This window comes from Musca vetustissima, unplaced genomic scaffold (assembly GCF_032173495.1).
Source record: "Musca vetustissima isolate MV318-11 ecotype Yass unplaced genomic scaffold, APGP_CSIRO_Mvet_v1 utg390129, whole genome shotgun sequence".
In the NCBI taxonomy this organism is placed as follows: Eukaryota; Metazoa; Arthropoda; class Insecta; order Diptera; family Muscidae; genus Musca; species Musca vetustissima.
The window spans coordinates 65,528-80,987 of NW_026886725.1; the positions used below are offsets into that span (position 1 = coordinate 65,528).

Here is a 15,460-nt window from a genome sequence, read left to right on the forward strand (position 1 = left end):
ATCCAGAACGAAATAGTATTGGCCAACATGCTACTATGGTCTGAGTAATCAACTCAAAAGCAAGGCCATCTCTTGCCAGACAAAACTCTACAGGACGCTGAATATCAAAATGCTGTTTTATGGATCTAAAGCATGGGTTCTTGCTCAAGCAGATGAGGTAGCTCTTGGATTGTTTGGGAGAAAAATTCTCCGAAAGATCTATGGACCGATCTGCATCGACGGTGAATATCGTAGTCGAATGAACCATGAGCTATACCACCATCCATTCTCGGACATTGACATAGTCAGACTGATAGAGCTGCAGCGACTACATTGGCTCATGGCCATATGGTGAGAATGGAAGAGGATTACCCCACTCAAAAGGCATATAAAACCGATGAAAGATCAAGTAGAAGATATAATCTTGGAACATGGTATTTCAAATTGGATGAGATGCACACAAGATCGTCGCGCTTAGAAATCATTGTTAAGCTCAGCTTATGGAACAACTATTCTGTCACAAGCCAGTTAAGTACACCTAGGCGTATACGTTCTGTCAACACTTATACGCACTGGAGAGTCTCTAAGAGAATACTTAAATAAAAGTCAACCATTGGGGTGTGCATGTATGCACACAAGGGATGAAAACACTTCACGCTGCTGAAGGCGCATATCTAATGAAGGATATGTCCATATACATGCGCTCAGCGGGTGAGTAAATAGAGATCACTACAATGTGGTTTTATGAGTGTGTGAGCTGATAATGAAGAACTAACAGCAGCCCACACACAAGGATATTGTTGGGCTCATTTGGGTAATGTAAAAAATGAGCACACTTATCTCAATTGTTATCCCTTATGTGTATGAGGCTAAGTTAGATTAGGTTAGGTAGTTCTTAAGGAATAATTTTAAATAATAAAGTTAGAATTGAAATGACATTCGACCTTACAATTCCTCCGTGTTTTCCTTTCTCCCGCTCTTAACACCTGGGCTACAACGGAAAAATGTTCAGCTTCACATGTTCCAACAGTTCGAATTCCCTCACCAATTTCTATATTGCCATTAGGCAAGGTGTTTCACGGCAAAGCAAAAATCTTAATCAAATTACTTCTTTAACAATTTTTGAAAAACACAAAAATATTTTCACTAACTTTGTTGACAGTAAATATATGCAACTACCGCGGCGTAAAATCTGCACCCTCCACTGCACCCATACAAATTGCCTTAAGCTTCATGGTGGCAGCAAAAGTGTAAATTTATGTTTTAAGCTGGAAAATCGTTTGCTTTTTTCTTCTTATGCCATGACAAATAACTTTGGCCAGAAACTCAACAAACTTTACTTCGAATAAGCGGATATTATTCACCAACGATTTTTTAAACAAAACTACAGTGAAAGTTTTACACAAAAATATTCTTACCCACAAGTCAAGGGAAAATGTGAAAAATATGGAATGGGGAACAAGATTGAAATTAGAAAAACAAGGAAGAAACAAAAACAACAAAGTTTTGTGTGAACTAAAATTTGAGGCAATTCCGTTGCAAGTAATAAGGAAATTAAAATGAAAGAACCCTATAAAAATGTTCACAATTGTTGAAAAAGGCAGCTATTTTAGAGATGTGGGTTTAATTAGCTGGCTATAAAAAATGATGGTTACCAAGTATATCTATAAATATTATATTATTTTGAAAGAAGAATGTCCCAGGTTTACACTGAAGTAATTTGTAAACATAAGAATTTCATATTATGAGCGATATGACTAAATGAAGAAAAGTCTGAAAATTTGCCCACTTTTTAGGTATATTTTCGTAACACTGTTCAAAAGGCCATAACTTCAAAAATAATTGTTATATTTCAGTAAAGTAAATTTATTTTGTTAGCAAAGATATTAAGCTTCAACATTGTAAACCATATGGAAACTATGAAACAGGAAACTTTCATAAAACTTTTCAAAAATTAGCATGAAATACTTGAAATTTGCTTGACAATTGGTGTTCAGTGATTACTTCAATCATCGGATCATATCTTCTAGCAATGACTATATATCGTTAAGAATAATATATTTAATTGATAGAGGATTGTATCACCTTTACGCGGAAGTTAATTTTCGTTAATTTATCTCGTAAAATACCAGAGATATCATAAAATGAAGACTGTGCGAAAAAATTACAAAAATTTTGCTTTTTTGGGTAACTTTCTTCTATGCGGCATAACTTCAAAATTAGCTTACCAATCATAACGATTTAAATTTATTGTAGAACCTTGCATGTTTCGCTTCTTGATTGCTAACAATTCTTAAATGTTTTCATTTAAAAGTTTTTCAAAAAATTTAAAAAAAAAATGTCTCAAAATTTGCCGATCGTAATTATTCAGTGACGATCTCACGGACAGGTTTATATGATCCGACAGTGCTTGATTACTGCTATGAAAAATATATTCATTAGAAAGAAGAAGATCTCACCTTTACCATGAAGTAAATTACATGGGTATATCTTCCACACTTCTCAAAGATATCACCAAATAAAGGTTGATTCGGAAAATTACCAACATTTTGGATACTTTTAGTAAGCACCTTGTAGAGGCCATAACTTTTGAATTAGTTGTTAGATCTTAATGGAATAAAGCCATGTTAGATATTTTGACTTCCCTCTATGGATATAATCTAAAAAATCCTACAGACATCCTTTTTAAATTTGCTACAAATACTTATAAACTTATAGTTAGATGCAAAAAGATATACTGATATATATTTAAGTGAACAGCAGTGCGTATGTGTGCTGACACAACGTATACGTCTCAGGGTATAATACATTTCAACAATTCATTGATGGTCTCATTCTTGATATAAATTCAAATAAATGACATATTTCGATTTAAATTTTCTACAAAAAATATATATAGATTTATATTTAGAATGCTTGGTTTCTACAGGACCTTGGGTGCAAGAAGATGGTATAAGTATCATATCTTCCCATACATACTAAATATTGATATGAGAGGTATATATATTCGATAGAAGAGAGTCTTCGCTTTAAGCGGAATTAAATTACTCGGATGTAAGTATTCAAATGCCGGAGATATGGTAAAATAAAGAAAGTGCGAAAACATGCCAAAATTTTGACCGTATTACGTAACCAGTTTCAAGAGGCCATAACTTCTAAAATAGTTGGAGAATTTTAATGAAATAAAGTTTTGTTAAAATTAAAGACTGTTCTCTTACTATAAATATTCATTTACGACATATTTTTTCTTAAATTTTCTCAAAAATTCAAAAAAGATTGAATTGAATATCTATCATTTTTAAGACAACAATTGCATAGTTATGGCCTCATTGATCAACTCATTGCCTTTGACCTTGCTTTAATATGAAGTTATGATGTATATAATTTGGAAAGAAGAATGTCTCACGTTTCCAATGAAGGGAATTATATGAGTGTATTTTTAAAAATACCAAAGATATGGTCAAATAAAGAAAGTGCGAAAATATGCCAAAATTTTGACCATTTTGCGTAACAAATTCAAAATGCCATAAATACTGATATAGCTGGCGGATCTTAGTGAAATTTAATTATAATGAAACAGCAGATCGTTGTCTATACACTAATAAATAATTTTGTAGTAATTCTATTTTAATTTTTCTCAAAACTTTAAAAAATTTTATATTGAAAGGCAATAATTTGTATGGTCACAATTTCATAGCGTCGACCTCACTAAACTGATGATCTGATCTGACACTGCTTAAGTATCGTTATGTATAGCATATTATTTATAAAGAAGATGGTCTCACCTTTAAACTGAAGTAAGAAATTTCTATTTTGATCCAAAAATACCAGATATTTGGTAAAATGAAGACTGATGCAAAAATATGCCAAATTTTTGGTCGTATTTTGTAAGCAGCTTCAAGAGGCCATAACTTCGGAAATAGTTGGCGGATCTTAATGAAATAAATTTTTATTTGAATTCTAGACTACTATCTTGACATTGTTGAATAATTTTGTAATAATTCCGTTTGAAATTTTCTCAAAAAATTTGAAAAGAAATTGTAAATTGTATGAAAGGCAATATTTTATGGTCACAATTTCGTACAAATCTGATCATCCGACCTTACAAATCTGATCATCCTATCTGACATTTCTCAAGTATCGTTATGTATAGCGTATTATTTGGAAAGAAGAATGTCTCCCATTTACAATAAATTAAATTGCACGGGCATATCTTTGAAAATACCAAAGATATGGTAAAATAAAAAAGGGCGAAAATATGCCAAAATTTTGACCGTTTTGCGTAACCAGCTTCAGGAGATCATAACTTCCAAAGTTGTGGGTGAATCTTAATGAAATAAAATTATAATGAAATTAATAATATTTCGGTTGGAATTATATTAAAAAATATATAAAATTTGTTGCATTGGAGTGTGAATCAAAATGATGTTATGGGGAAAAAATTATTTTTTCCAATTTGGGAGACTCGAAAATCGAAATAGACCTATGGTTGCTTCACCAAAGTTGCTTAGAATTGTCCAAAGAATCATCCTAGGGGCTGAATTCAATCGAAAAACAAATTTGGCCCGCCCTAAATATAACAATTTTTTTTATGGTTCATCTAGTCGCATTCATCGCACCACCTTTATGTACCGGACATTTCTCCGATGTGAAATAAGGCTTAAAAACCAATTAATATTTTTTGCTTCTCGCTCTCTCCCTCTCTCGGGTTTCCCATTCACATCTAATGGCCAATTATATTTTTATTCACTTCGAATAATCGTAATTAAGTGGAAATTCAATTAAAGTTCGTCGTTATCTTCTTATCGAATTACATTGAAAAGCCTGGCTATTAAATATCACAATTGACCTTAAACAAATAAAAGCGAATTGCAATGCGGGTGTGTGAATGGGTTCGCGTTAAATTGGAAACAATGAAATTAACAATTAACTCTTAATAGTGACAGCCATAACAACAATAAGAAAGAAAAAAACAGAGCAATACCTCTTTTGTGTAATGTTTGTGGATGGAACAACAACAACAGTACTTTGCCAGACTTCGATGAATGAATAAATAATATGGGGTGGCATGTGTGATCGGGAAAGATTGCAGGTACACTTTAGGTTGTTGTTGTTCCTGCTGCTATTTTATATCAACTATTTCATTGGCTATATGTTAACAAATTTGTTTTTTGTTTTGTTTTTTTTTTTTTTTTGATAGCTAACAATTAATCACAAGTGTTGTATCGGCGCTTTTTTTTGACGGGTGTTAAGGGTCAAATGGCTTCAAAATATTTTCACCAGTTATCAGAAACCGTTATCAAAAACAGAATTCTAAAGAGAAAAAATTAAAAAAAAAAATCTTCCACAGAGGGGGGATTTTTTAGCTAAAAAAGTGAATTTTTTAAGAAAACAATTTTGTGTGGATTTTTATACCCTACCGAACTATGTTGTCAGGGTATTATAGCTTTGTGCTGCCCCAAGAGTTTGTAACGCCGCGAAATATTGGTCCTAGCCCCACATTTAAGTATACCGATCGCCATATCTTGACTAACTGAGTCGATAAAGACATGTGTATCCGTCCGTCCGTCTGTCCATTATAATTTGTAAACACGATACACGCCACAGTTATGGACCAATCTTCACGAAATTTTGCATGTAGAATGGGTTCGGCCCAATGAAGACCCCTATTGTTTTTAGTAAATATTTGTTAAAACTTTATTTTTGTCGGTTTTTCTGGTCGCTCCAGAGGCCGCAATTATGGCCCCAACATCTCGAATTTTTACATTGAGAAGGGGATTGGGCCAAAGAATACGCATGCCTGTTTTGATAAAGATTGGTGAATATTTAGCGGATCAAATGTGAAAAATTACAAAATTTGTATTCTGGTGCGTATATATTGGCCAATAGATGCTATTATGATCTGAGTAAGCAACTCAAAAGCAAGGCCATCTCTCGCCAGACCAAATTCACGCACTACAAGACTCTGATATTACCCGTGCTGTTGTATGGATCTAAAGCATGGGTACTTGCGCAAGCAGATGAGGCAGCACATGGATTGTTTGAGAGAAAAATTTTCCGGAAGGTCTATGATCCGATCTGCATCGACGGTGAATATCGTAGTCAAACGAACCATGAGTTATACCACCATCCATTCTCGGACATTGCCATAGTCAGACTGACCGAGCTGCAGCATGGTCATATTGTGAGAATGGATGGGGATAAGTGATGGTCCACGAACAAGGCGAAAGTCACGAATCTGATGGAAAGATCAAGTGGAAGACAACATCTTGGAACATGGTCTTTCAAATTGGATGAGATGCACATAAGACCGACACACTTGGGAATCATTTTTAAGCTCAGCTTATGGAACAACCATTGGGATTGTGCCAAAGAATACGCATACCTGTTTTGATAAAGATTGGTGAATATTTAGCGGGTCAAATAGACCCTGACTTTTGTGTGAAAAATTACAAAATTTTTAATCTGGGGCGTATATATTTACTCCTGTAGGTCGTATACCCGAAAAGTTGATAGTATATCCAAGAGGATATATTATCAACTATAGCGCGGATCGCTTTGAAATTTTCTTGAGGATCCAGGTACGGTCAAGGACTACGCCTATAATTTTCGGTGATGTTCAGATAATAATATTTTTTCGAATCGATCTATAGGCCACAATTGAAAGCCGAACATTACAATACAACCCACGGTAAAGAAAACTTGGACAAGTAATTAGAAGGGATGTATTGAATATTAGTTATAATAATATTTGTTGACCTCTAGTCGTCGGTCAACAGGGTGCAATTATCACGAAGTATTGCCCAAGCTCAGAATGTAGTACCACAGAAAGTTAGAATTTCGTGGAAGTTGTGTAGGATATCATATGGTAGGCCCCGTCCGACTGTACTGCTCTGCACACTGGTTTAAAAACAGTTTTCAAACTTAGGCATGGACATTTTGAAACCAGTGAACGGAGCAGTAAAGTCGGGCGGGACCGACCATACGATACCCTACACAACTACCACGGAACTCTTACTTTCTGCGGATTTTTATTCCGAGCATGGGCAAAATTTCGTCATAGTTGCACCCTCTTGCCCGATTAGAGGTCAACAGCACCTTTTCCTTATATTGATCTATTTTCGTAGCAGTATAGTCGGACGGGGCCGACCATACGATACCCAACACAACTACCACAGAACTCTATCTTTCTGCGGATATTTGCAACCTTTTTCCCGCTTAGAGGTCCGAATATTCATATTCAGTACAGCCCTTCTAACTAATTGTCCAGATTTCCTTTAACGTGGATTGTGTTGTGATAGTCGGCTTTCAATTGTGGCCTATAGATCGACTCGACCAAGGCGATCGGCCGAGAATATCGCTACAGTGTTGAGAGGTCCCCAAGAACATCCCAAAAACGCCGTTCTCAGCAGTTGGGCATGGCTCGGTCCACTTTTCAACGGATTATTCGCATTGATTTGCATTTGTTCCCGTACAAAATTCAATTGACGCAAAGAATGTTGCCTGCGGACAAGCCAAGCGTCGATTGGAATGGGCCCAAAGAGTCATCGAAATGGCCGAAGATGACGAGCCATTTTGGAACAAAATTATCATGTCTGATGAAGCCCATTTCACATTGAATGGGACCGTAAATAAGCAAAACTGCCGTTTTTACGCCACTGAAAATCCTCAGGAGATTCAAGAAGTGCCTCTTAATGAAAACGATTGGGCCGTTTTTCTTCCAGAATGAAAATGGTCATGCTGTTACCATCAATCAGGAGCGTTATCGCGACATGATGACCAATTTTGTGATGCCAATTATTCGTCGAAAGCGTATGAGGCAGTTCTGGTTTCAACAGGACGGCGCTCCACCACACACAAGTCGCATAACAATCGATTTTCTGAAGAGTTTGTTTCCGGGCCGTTTGATGTCGAAAAGTGGTGATTTGGACTGGCCACCGCGTTTGCCCGATTTGACGCCGCCTGACTTCTTCTTGTGGGGATATTTGAAGTCAAAGGTTTACGTTAACAAGTCAAGGACCGTAGAAGAGCTCAAGGACAACATTCGTGAAGAAATAGCCGCTATTCCGGCCGAAATGTTGGCAAAAACGATGGAAAATGCTGCAAAAAAGGCACAATACGCCAACAATGTCATAGGCGGCCATTTGAGAGATATCATATTCAAAAATTAATGTAAAGAAATCTACTTGGAAAAAATTAAATGATTAACATTGCCAACCGCCAAATTTTTATTTTTTTCTTTGATTTAAAAAAAAAAAAACATGGGTCCGTCGAATATGGGCAACCCTGTATATACGCCATAGAATACAAATTTAATCATTTTTTACACAAAAGTCAGGGTCCATTTGACCCGCTAAATATTGGCCAATCTTTATCAAAACAGGAATGCTTATTATTTGGCCCGATCTTCTTCTCCATGCAGTTGGGCCATAACTGCGGCCTCTGGAGAAAAACCGACAAAAATAAAGTTTTGTGTCCATTTCATCAATTAAATATTAACCGATCTTTTCCAAAAACGATGGGGGTAAAGATTGGTCCATAACTGTGGCCTGTATTGTGTTTACAAATTATAATTGACAGACGGACGGACACACATGTCTAGATCGACTCAGCTATTCGAGATATGACGATCGGTATACTTAAAGGTGGGTCTAGGACAAATATTTCGCGGCGTTACAAACTCTTGGGCTGCACAAAGTTATAATACCCTGACAACATAGTTGTGTAGGGTATAAATAATTTTCAAACTTAGCCATGGAAATTTTAAAAATATTTTTCCAAATACTAGCCATATGTAAGGATTTCTTTTCTATTGTTCAATCTTCATTAAAATTTTTATATAATAATTCAAATATGAAACCAATCTCAAAAAAAAAAGTTTTATGCCAATCTAATCTGAATTTAAAAAAAACCGATTTCTTTGAATATTCATTTCATTAATCGTAGAAAAAAATGAGAAATCCCTGACAAAGTTGCCCTTCCTTTTCTAACTGTCGCTAGACTACAAAAAGGAAACTTCATAATAAAAAGAAAACAATTTCCTCCTTAGTTGTCATTTCTTCAAAGGATTCGTTTCATTTTGTTGCGTTCATTTCTTTTTTCCTGTAAAATAATCATTTTATTACAAAACAAAAAACTTTAATTTCTTTCATCTATGCGGTTAGTTGGGGTGGTAATTCTGTCTTAGCCAATGATAAAGTTACTGTATAAGCAGAAAAAAACGTAATAAAGAAAAACGAACAAAGAAAGGAAAATGAAACCAACTACGACGCAATAAAAGGAAACAAAAATTACTTTACTTTGTTGCTGCGGATAAATGGATGAACGAGGGAGTGGGTGTTTGTATGTGTGTGTGCGAGCGTTGAAAGTGGAAAATAGTAAAAACGGTTTCAATTTTCTTTTATTCTCCATTTTTCCCTCTTCTTGTTTATGTTGTTTGGATAGCTATGACTAAGATTTTATTGCGCTTTAGAAAATATTTTTTTCGAGCTTAACCATGAACCATGGGCTTGGATTTTTTTAAAAATATTTTTTCATGTTTAACAACTTTTCAACCTTAAACATAGGCGTGAATTTTTAAAATATTAAAAAATATAAAAAATATTTTTTTCGAGTTTAACCATATACTTGGAATTTTTAAAAATATTTTTCTTCATGTGTAGCCAAAGGAATGGGTTTTTTACAATTTTTTTCCAAGCTTAAACATAAACGCACATTCTTATACCCTACACAACTATGTTGTCAGGGTATTATAGCTTTGTGCAGCCCCAAGAGTATGCAATGCCGCGAAATATTGGTCCACCTTTAAGTAACCGATCGGTCATACCTCGACTAGCTGAGTCGATCTAGACATGTGTGACCGTCCATCCGTCTGTCCATTATAATTTGTAAACACGATACAGGCCACAGTTATGGATAAATCTTCACGAAATTTTACATGTAGGATGGGTTCTGGCCAATGAAGACCCCTATTATTTTTGGTAAAGATCGGTTAATATTTAGGGGATGAAATGGACCAAAAACTTTATTTTTGTCTGATTTTCTGCTCGCACCAGAGGCCGCAATTGTGGCCCAGACATCTCAAATTTTTACATGGAGAAGAGGATCGGGCCAAAGAATAACCATCCATGTTTTGGTAAAGATCGGTCAATATTTAGCGGGTCAAATGAACCCTGGCTTTTGTGTGAAAAATGACGAAGTTTGTACTCTATAGCGAATATATTTACCCCTGCAGGATATATACCCGAGAAGTTGATCATATATCCAAGAGGAGTGGTTGACCTTTAAATTTATACCAATTAAATGGTCGTATGTACTCGAATGTGGGAGTTACACTTAAATATTTACAGGTGCTTATATTCAGATATTATTTAGTAACCCATTACCACACCGAAGGGCGAAAATATAGCTCTGATCACTTGGAAAATTTTCAGTTATTGTCAAGGACAACACCTATAATTTTCGGTGATGATCAGATAATAATTTTGATGAAGTGGACGACAACTTAAATTTTTAATGTGTTTTTGAGTCGATTACAATTAAAAAGTCGAACATCACAACACTGCCTACGGTGAAGGGTAGAATTAGAAGGGTGGTACTGAATATTAGTAATATGCGTAAATATGTCATTGTAAGGAGGAGGTACTGTTGACCTCTTATCGGACAAGAGGGTGAAAATATAAAGAAATATTGTCTAGGCTCGGAATAAACATCCGCAGAATGTTAGAGCTCCGTGGTAGAGGTGTGGGGTATCGTACGGGGGCCGACCACCGTCCAACAATACTGCTCCGTTCACTGGTTTTAATTATTTCTAATTTCAAGCGTAACCAAAGGCATATTTTTTATTTGAAAAAAGGCATTAAAATGCCTTTTTTAGGCGATAGAAATTTAAAATGCTTTTTTAAGCGATAAAAAGCCTTTAAAGGCCTTAAAATGCCTTTTTAGGCGATAGAAGTCTTTAAAGGCCTTAAAATGTCTTTTTAGTCGATAGAAAATTAAAATTCCTTTTTTAGGCGATAGAAGCCTTTTAGACCACAGAAAACTAAAATGCCTTTTTAGGCGATAGAAGCCTCCAAAGGCCTTAAAATGACTTTTTAGGCGATAGAAAATTAAAATGCCTTCTTTAGGCGATAGAAAACTAAAATGCCTTTTTTAGCTGATAGAAGCATTTAAGGCCTTTTATTTAAGGCGGGTTTCTAAAATGCCTTTTTAGACCACAGAAAAGTAAAATGCCTTTTTTAGGCGATAGAAATTTAAAATGCCTTTTTTAGGCAATATAAGCCACTAAAGGCCTTAAAATGCCTTTTTTAGGCGATATAAGTCTTTAAAGGCCTTAAAATGCTTTTTTAGGCGAAAAAAATTAAAATGCCTTTTTTAGGCGATAGAAGCCTTTAAAGGCCTTAAAATGCCTTTTTTTAGGCGATAGAAGCCTTTAAAGGCCATTTTGTGCGATAAAAGCCTTTAAAGGCCTTAAAATGTCTTTTTTAAGCGATAGAAAACTAAAATGCCTTTTTTAGCTGATAGAAGCATTTAAGGCCTTTTATTTAAGGCCTTTTTATGCGATAGAAGCCTTTAAAGGCATTAAAATGCCTTTTTAGGCGATAGAAGCCTTTAAAGGCCTTTTTAGGCGATATAAAATTAAAATGCCTTTTTTAGCCTTAAAATGCCTTTAAAGGCCTTAAAATTCCTTGAAAATTAAAATGCCTTTTTTAGGCGATAGAAGCCTTTAGGCCTTAAAATGCCTTTTTTAGGCGATAGAAAACTAAAATGCCTTTTTTTTAGCTGATAGAAGCATTTAAGGCCTTTTATTTAAGACCTTTTTATGCGATAGAAGCCTTTAAAGGCATTAAAATGCCTTTTTAGGCGATAGAAGCCTTTAAAGGCCTTTTTAGGCGATAGAAAATTAAAATGCCTTTTTTAGCCTTAAAATGCCTTTAAAGGCCTTAAAATTCCTTGAAAATTAAAATGCCTTTTTTAGGCGATAGAAGCCTTTAAAGGCCTTAAAATGCCTTTTTTAGGCGATAGAAAATTAGAATGCTTTCTTAGGCGATAGAAAATTTTTAGGCGATTGAAGACTTTAAATGCCTTTTTTAGACGATAGAAGCATTTAAAGGCCTTAAAATGCCTTTTTTAGGCGATACAAAATTAAAATGCCTTTTTTAAGCGATAGAAGCCTTTAAAGGCCTTTTTATGCGTTAGAAGCCTTTAAAGACCTTAAAATGCCTTTTTAGACCACAGAAAATTAAAATGCGTTTTCTAGGCGTTAGAAGCGTTTAAAGGCCTTAAAATGTCTTTTTAGGCGATTAAAATTTAAATGCCTTTTTTACCCTTAAAATGCCTTTAAAGGCCTTAAAATTCCTTTTTTTGGGCGATAGAAAATTAAAATGTCTTTTTAGGCGATAGAAGCCTTTAGAGGCCTTAAATTGCCTTTTTGACCACAGAAAACTAAAATGTCTATTTTAGGCGATAGATGCCTTAAAACGCCTTTTTAGGCGATAGAAGCCTTTAAAGGCCATTTTATGCGATAAAAGCCTTTAAAGGCCTTAAAACGCCCTTTTAGGCGATAGAACCCCTTAAAGGCCTTAAAATGCCTTTTTTAGGTCGATAGCAAATTAAAATGCCTTTTTTAGGCGATAGAAGCCTTTAAAGGCCTTAAAATGCCTTTTTTAGGCGATAGAAAATTTATATGCCTTTTTGTCCTTTTTTCGGTGTCATGCCAATGTGTTAATCTAAATACAATATTTAATGTTAACATAAACATTTAATTAATCGCTTGTCAGCTTGGGGTTGGGTTTTTGTTTATCCTGTATAATGAATAATGTTAATGTTTATCCTGTATATGTATAAAGAGATACTGTTCTACATACATACACACTCGCCGGGGCTACCACATAATTATGGGATTGCAGAGAATAAAAAACAATAAAACTAAAATGCCACGAACTGGAAATATTCTATAAAAAAAAGCGTCAGACAACAATGGCTTGGTCGCTTGGTGGATCCGTCATAGTGGACTGGAATTTGAGATTTGTATGCATGTGGATTTGAACAATTCAATATGATATAACATTGTTTTCATTTCATTTAATTTGAAGTGACTGACATAGTTTTATTCGTTTATTTCTAGTGAAAAAGTACAAATTAACAAGGACATTTTTTTTTCAAACTTATAAAACAACAATATATGCAAAATATTTTTTATTTCAATATAATATTATTTTATATATGAATTATATAAACAAAAAATAAATAAATATGAAATTTCTCAAGGATTATTTCATTCTGCTGAACGCCAAGGGGCGTATGATGAATATAATAACAAAATAATAATTTTGAAATAATCATACGCCAACAAGTACTAAATGTCCTCATTGTGTCTTTTCTTTAAATTTGTATTCAAAAATGAATTAATTTGTGTTAACATTTAAACAAAATGTCCACTCAAACAAATCCCTCTTGTAGGGTGCTAATTTTGTTTGTCCCTTGGGGCACGTATGACAATCATTTATTTTTATTGTTATAATAAATATTAATCATACGCCAAAGTAAATATTTATTTAGTTTTTTTTTCTTGTTTTCTTTATTTTAAGGACACTTGTTAAGACCACAAATTTATTATTCATTTATTTAGTAACAGCAAACACGTACTCATCGACCGTCGCGGTCTATTAAGATGCAGTCCATGTTCGTTCGTTAGACAAAAATTTATTATGTTGTATGTTGTAGAGATGTTGTTGTTATTTTTTATTAATGTTTCGACATGTTTTCTATTCTAATACCATTTTTTCTTTTTGTTTCTTTATTGCAGATTTACGCACAGCTTTTGATCTACTAGACAGAAATCGTGATGGCCGTGTTACGGCAAATGAACTCCAGTTTATGCTGAAAAATCTCGGCATTAATGTACGAGATGAAATCATCAATGATCTGATTCGAGAGGCCAGTCATTCGGGTAAGTTTAAAAAAAATGGAAATATTTTTTATATTTCATTTAAAAATCGGGGCAATGGAATTTTATTTTTTTAATATAAGAAAAAATAAACATTTTGATACAGAACCATTATTAAACGGATATTTTTCTACCCTACACAACTATGTTGTCAGGGTATTATAGCTTTGTGCAGCCCCAAAAGTTTGTAACGCCGCGAAATATTGGTCCTAGACTCACCTTTAAGTATACCGATCGTCATATCTCGAATAGCTGAGTCGATCTAGACATGTGTGTCCGTCCGTCTATCCTTTTTATTTGTACAGGCCACAGTTATGGACCAACCTTCACGAAATCTTGCATGTAGGATGGGTTCTGTCTAATGAAGACCCATATTGTTTTTGGTAAAGATTGGTTAACTTTCAGGGGACCAAAAACTTTATTTTTATTATGACCAAAACATCGCGAGAAGGGGATCGGCCCAAAGAATAAGCATTTCCGGTTTTTATAAAGATCGGTCAATATTTAGCTGGTCAAATGGACCCAGACTTTTGTGTGAAAATGATTAAATTTGTATTCTGGTGCTTATATATTTACCTGAAGGACATAGACCCTAGAAGCTGATAGTATATCCAAGAGGAATAGTTGACCTTTAAATTAATATCAATTATATTGTCGTATGTACTCGGATGAAGGAGTTCTACTTAAATATTAACAGGTGCTTATGTATTCAGATATTATTTAGTAACGGAAATGTAGCGCTAATCGCTGTCAAATTTTCCATGAAGTTCCAGTTATGGCCATGGACAATGCCTATAATTTTCGGTGATGATTAGATAATAATTTTGGGATGAAGTGGACCGAAAACTTAATTATACCCTACACAACTATGTTGTCAGGGTATTATAGCTTTGTGCAGCCCCAAAAGTTTGTAACGCCGCGAAATATTGGTCCTAGACTCAACTTTAAGTATACCGATCGTCATATCTCGACTAGCTGAGTCGATCTAGACATGTGTGTCCGTCTGTCCATTATAATTTGTATACACGATAAAGGCCGCAATTACGGACCAATCTTCACGAAATTTTGCATGTAGGATGGGTTCTGGCCAATGAAGACTCCTATTGTTTTTGGAAAAGATCTGTTAATATTTAGGGGATGAAATGGACCAAATACTTTGTTTTTGTCTATTTTTCTGGTCGCTCCAGAGGCCGCAGTTATGGTCCGAACGTGAAATTTTACATGGAGAAGGGTATCGTGCTTAAGAATAAGCATACCTGTTTTGATAAAGATCGGTCATTATTTAGAGGGTCAAATGGACCCTGACTTTTGTGTGAAAAATTACAAAATTTGTATTCTATAGCGTATAGATTTACCCCTGAAGGACCTAGACCCGAGAAGTTGACAATACATTCACGAGGAGTGGTTGGCCTTCAAATTGATACCAATTACTTTGTCGTATGTATTCGGATGGGGGAGTTACACTTAAATGTTTACACTTACTTACGTAATCAGATACTATTTAGTAACCCATTACCACACTAGAGGTCGGAA

The 15,460-nt window shown here is 34.7% G+C and overlaps 1 protein-coding gene across 1 annotated transcript in view; it reads left to right on the forward strand.

Moving 5' to 3' along the window:
• Window positions 1–13,956, forward strand: part of LOC133334210 (calcium-binding protein E63-1-like) — a gene marked incomplete at its 3' end in the record, with an annotated part of 66,658 nt that extends 52,702 nt beyond the window's left edge. The window contains exon 3 of the mRNA XM_061542503.1: window positions 13,787–13,956. Coding sequence (XP_061398487.1) covers window positions 13,787–13,956 — 170 coding nt within the window. The remainder of the gene's footprint in view (window positions 1–13,786) is intronic.
• Window positions 13,957–15,460: the final 1,504 nt, after the last annotated feature.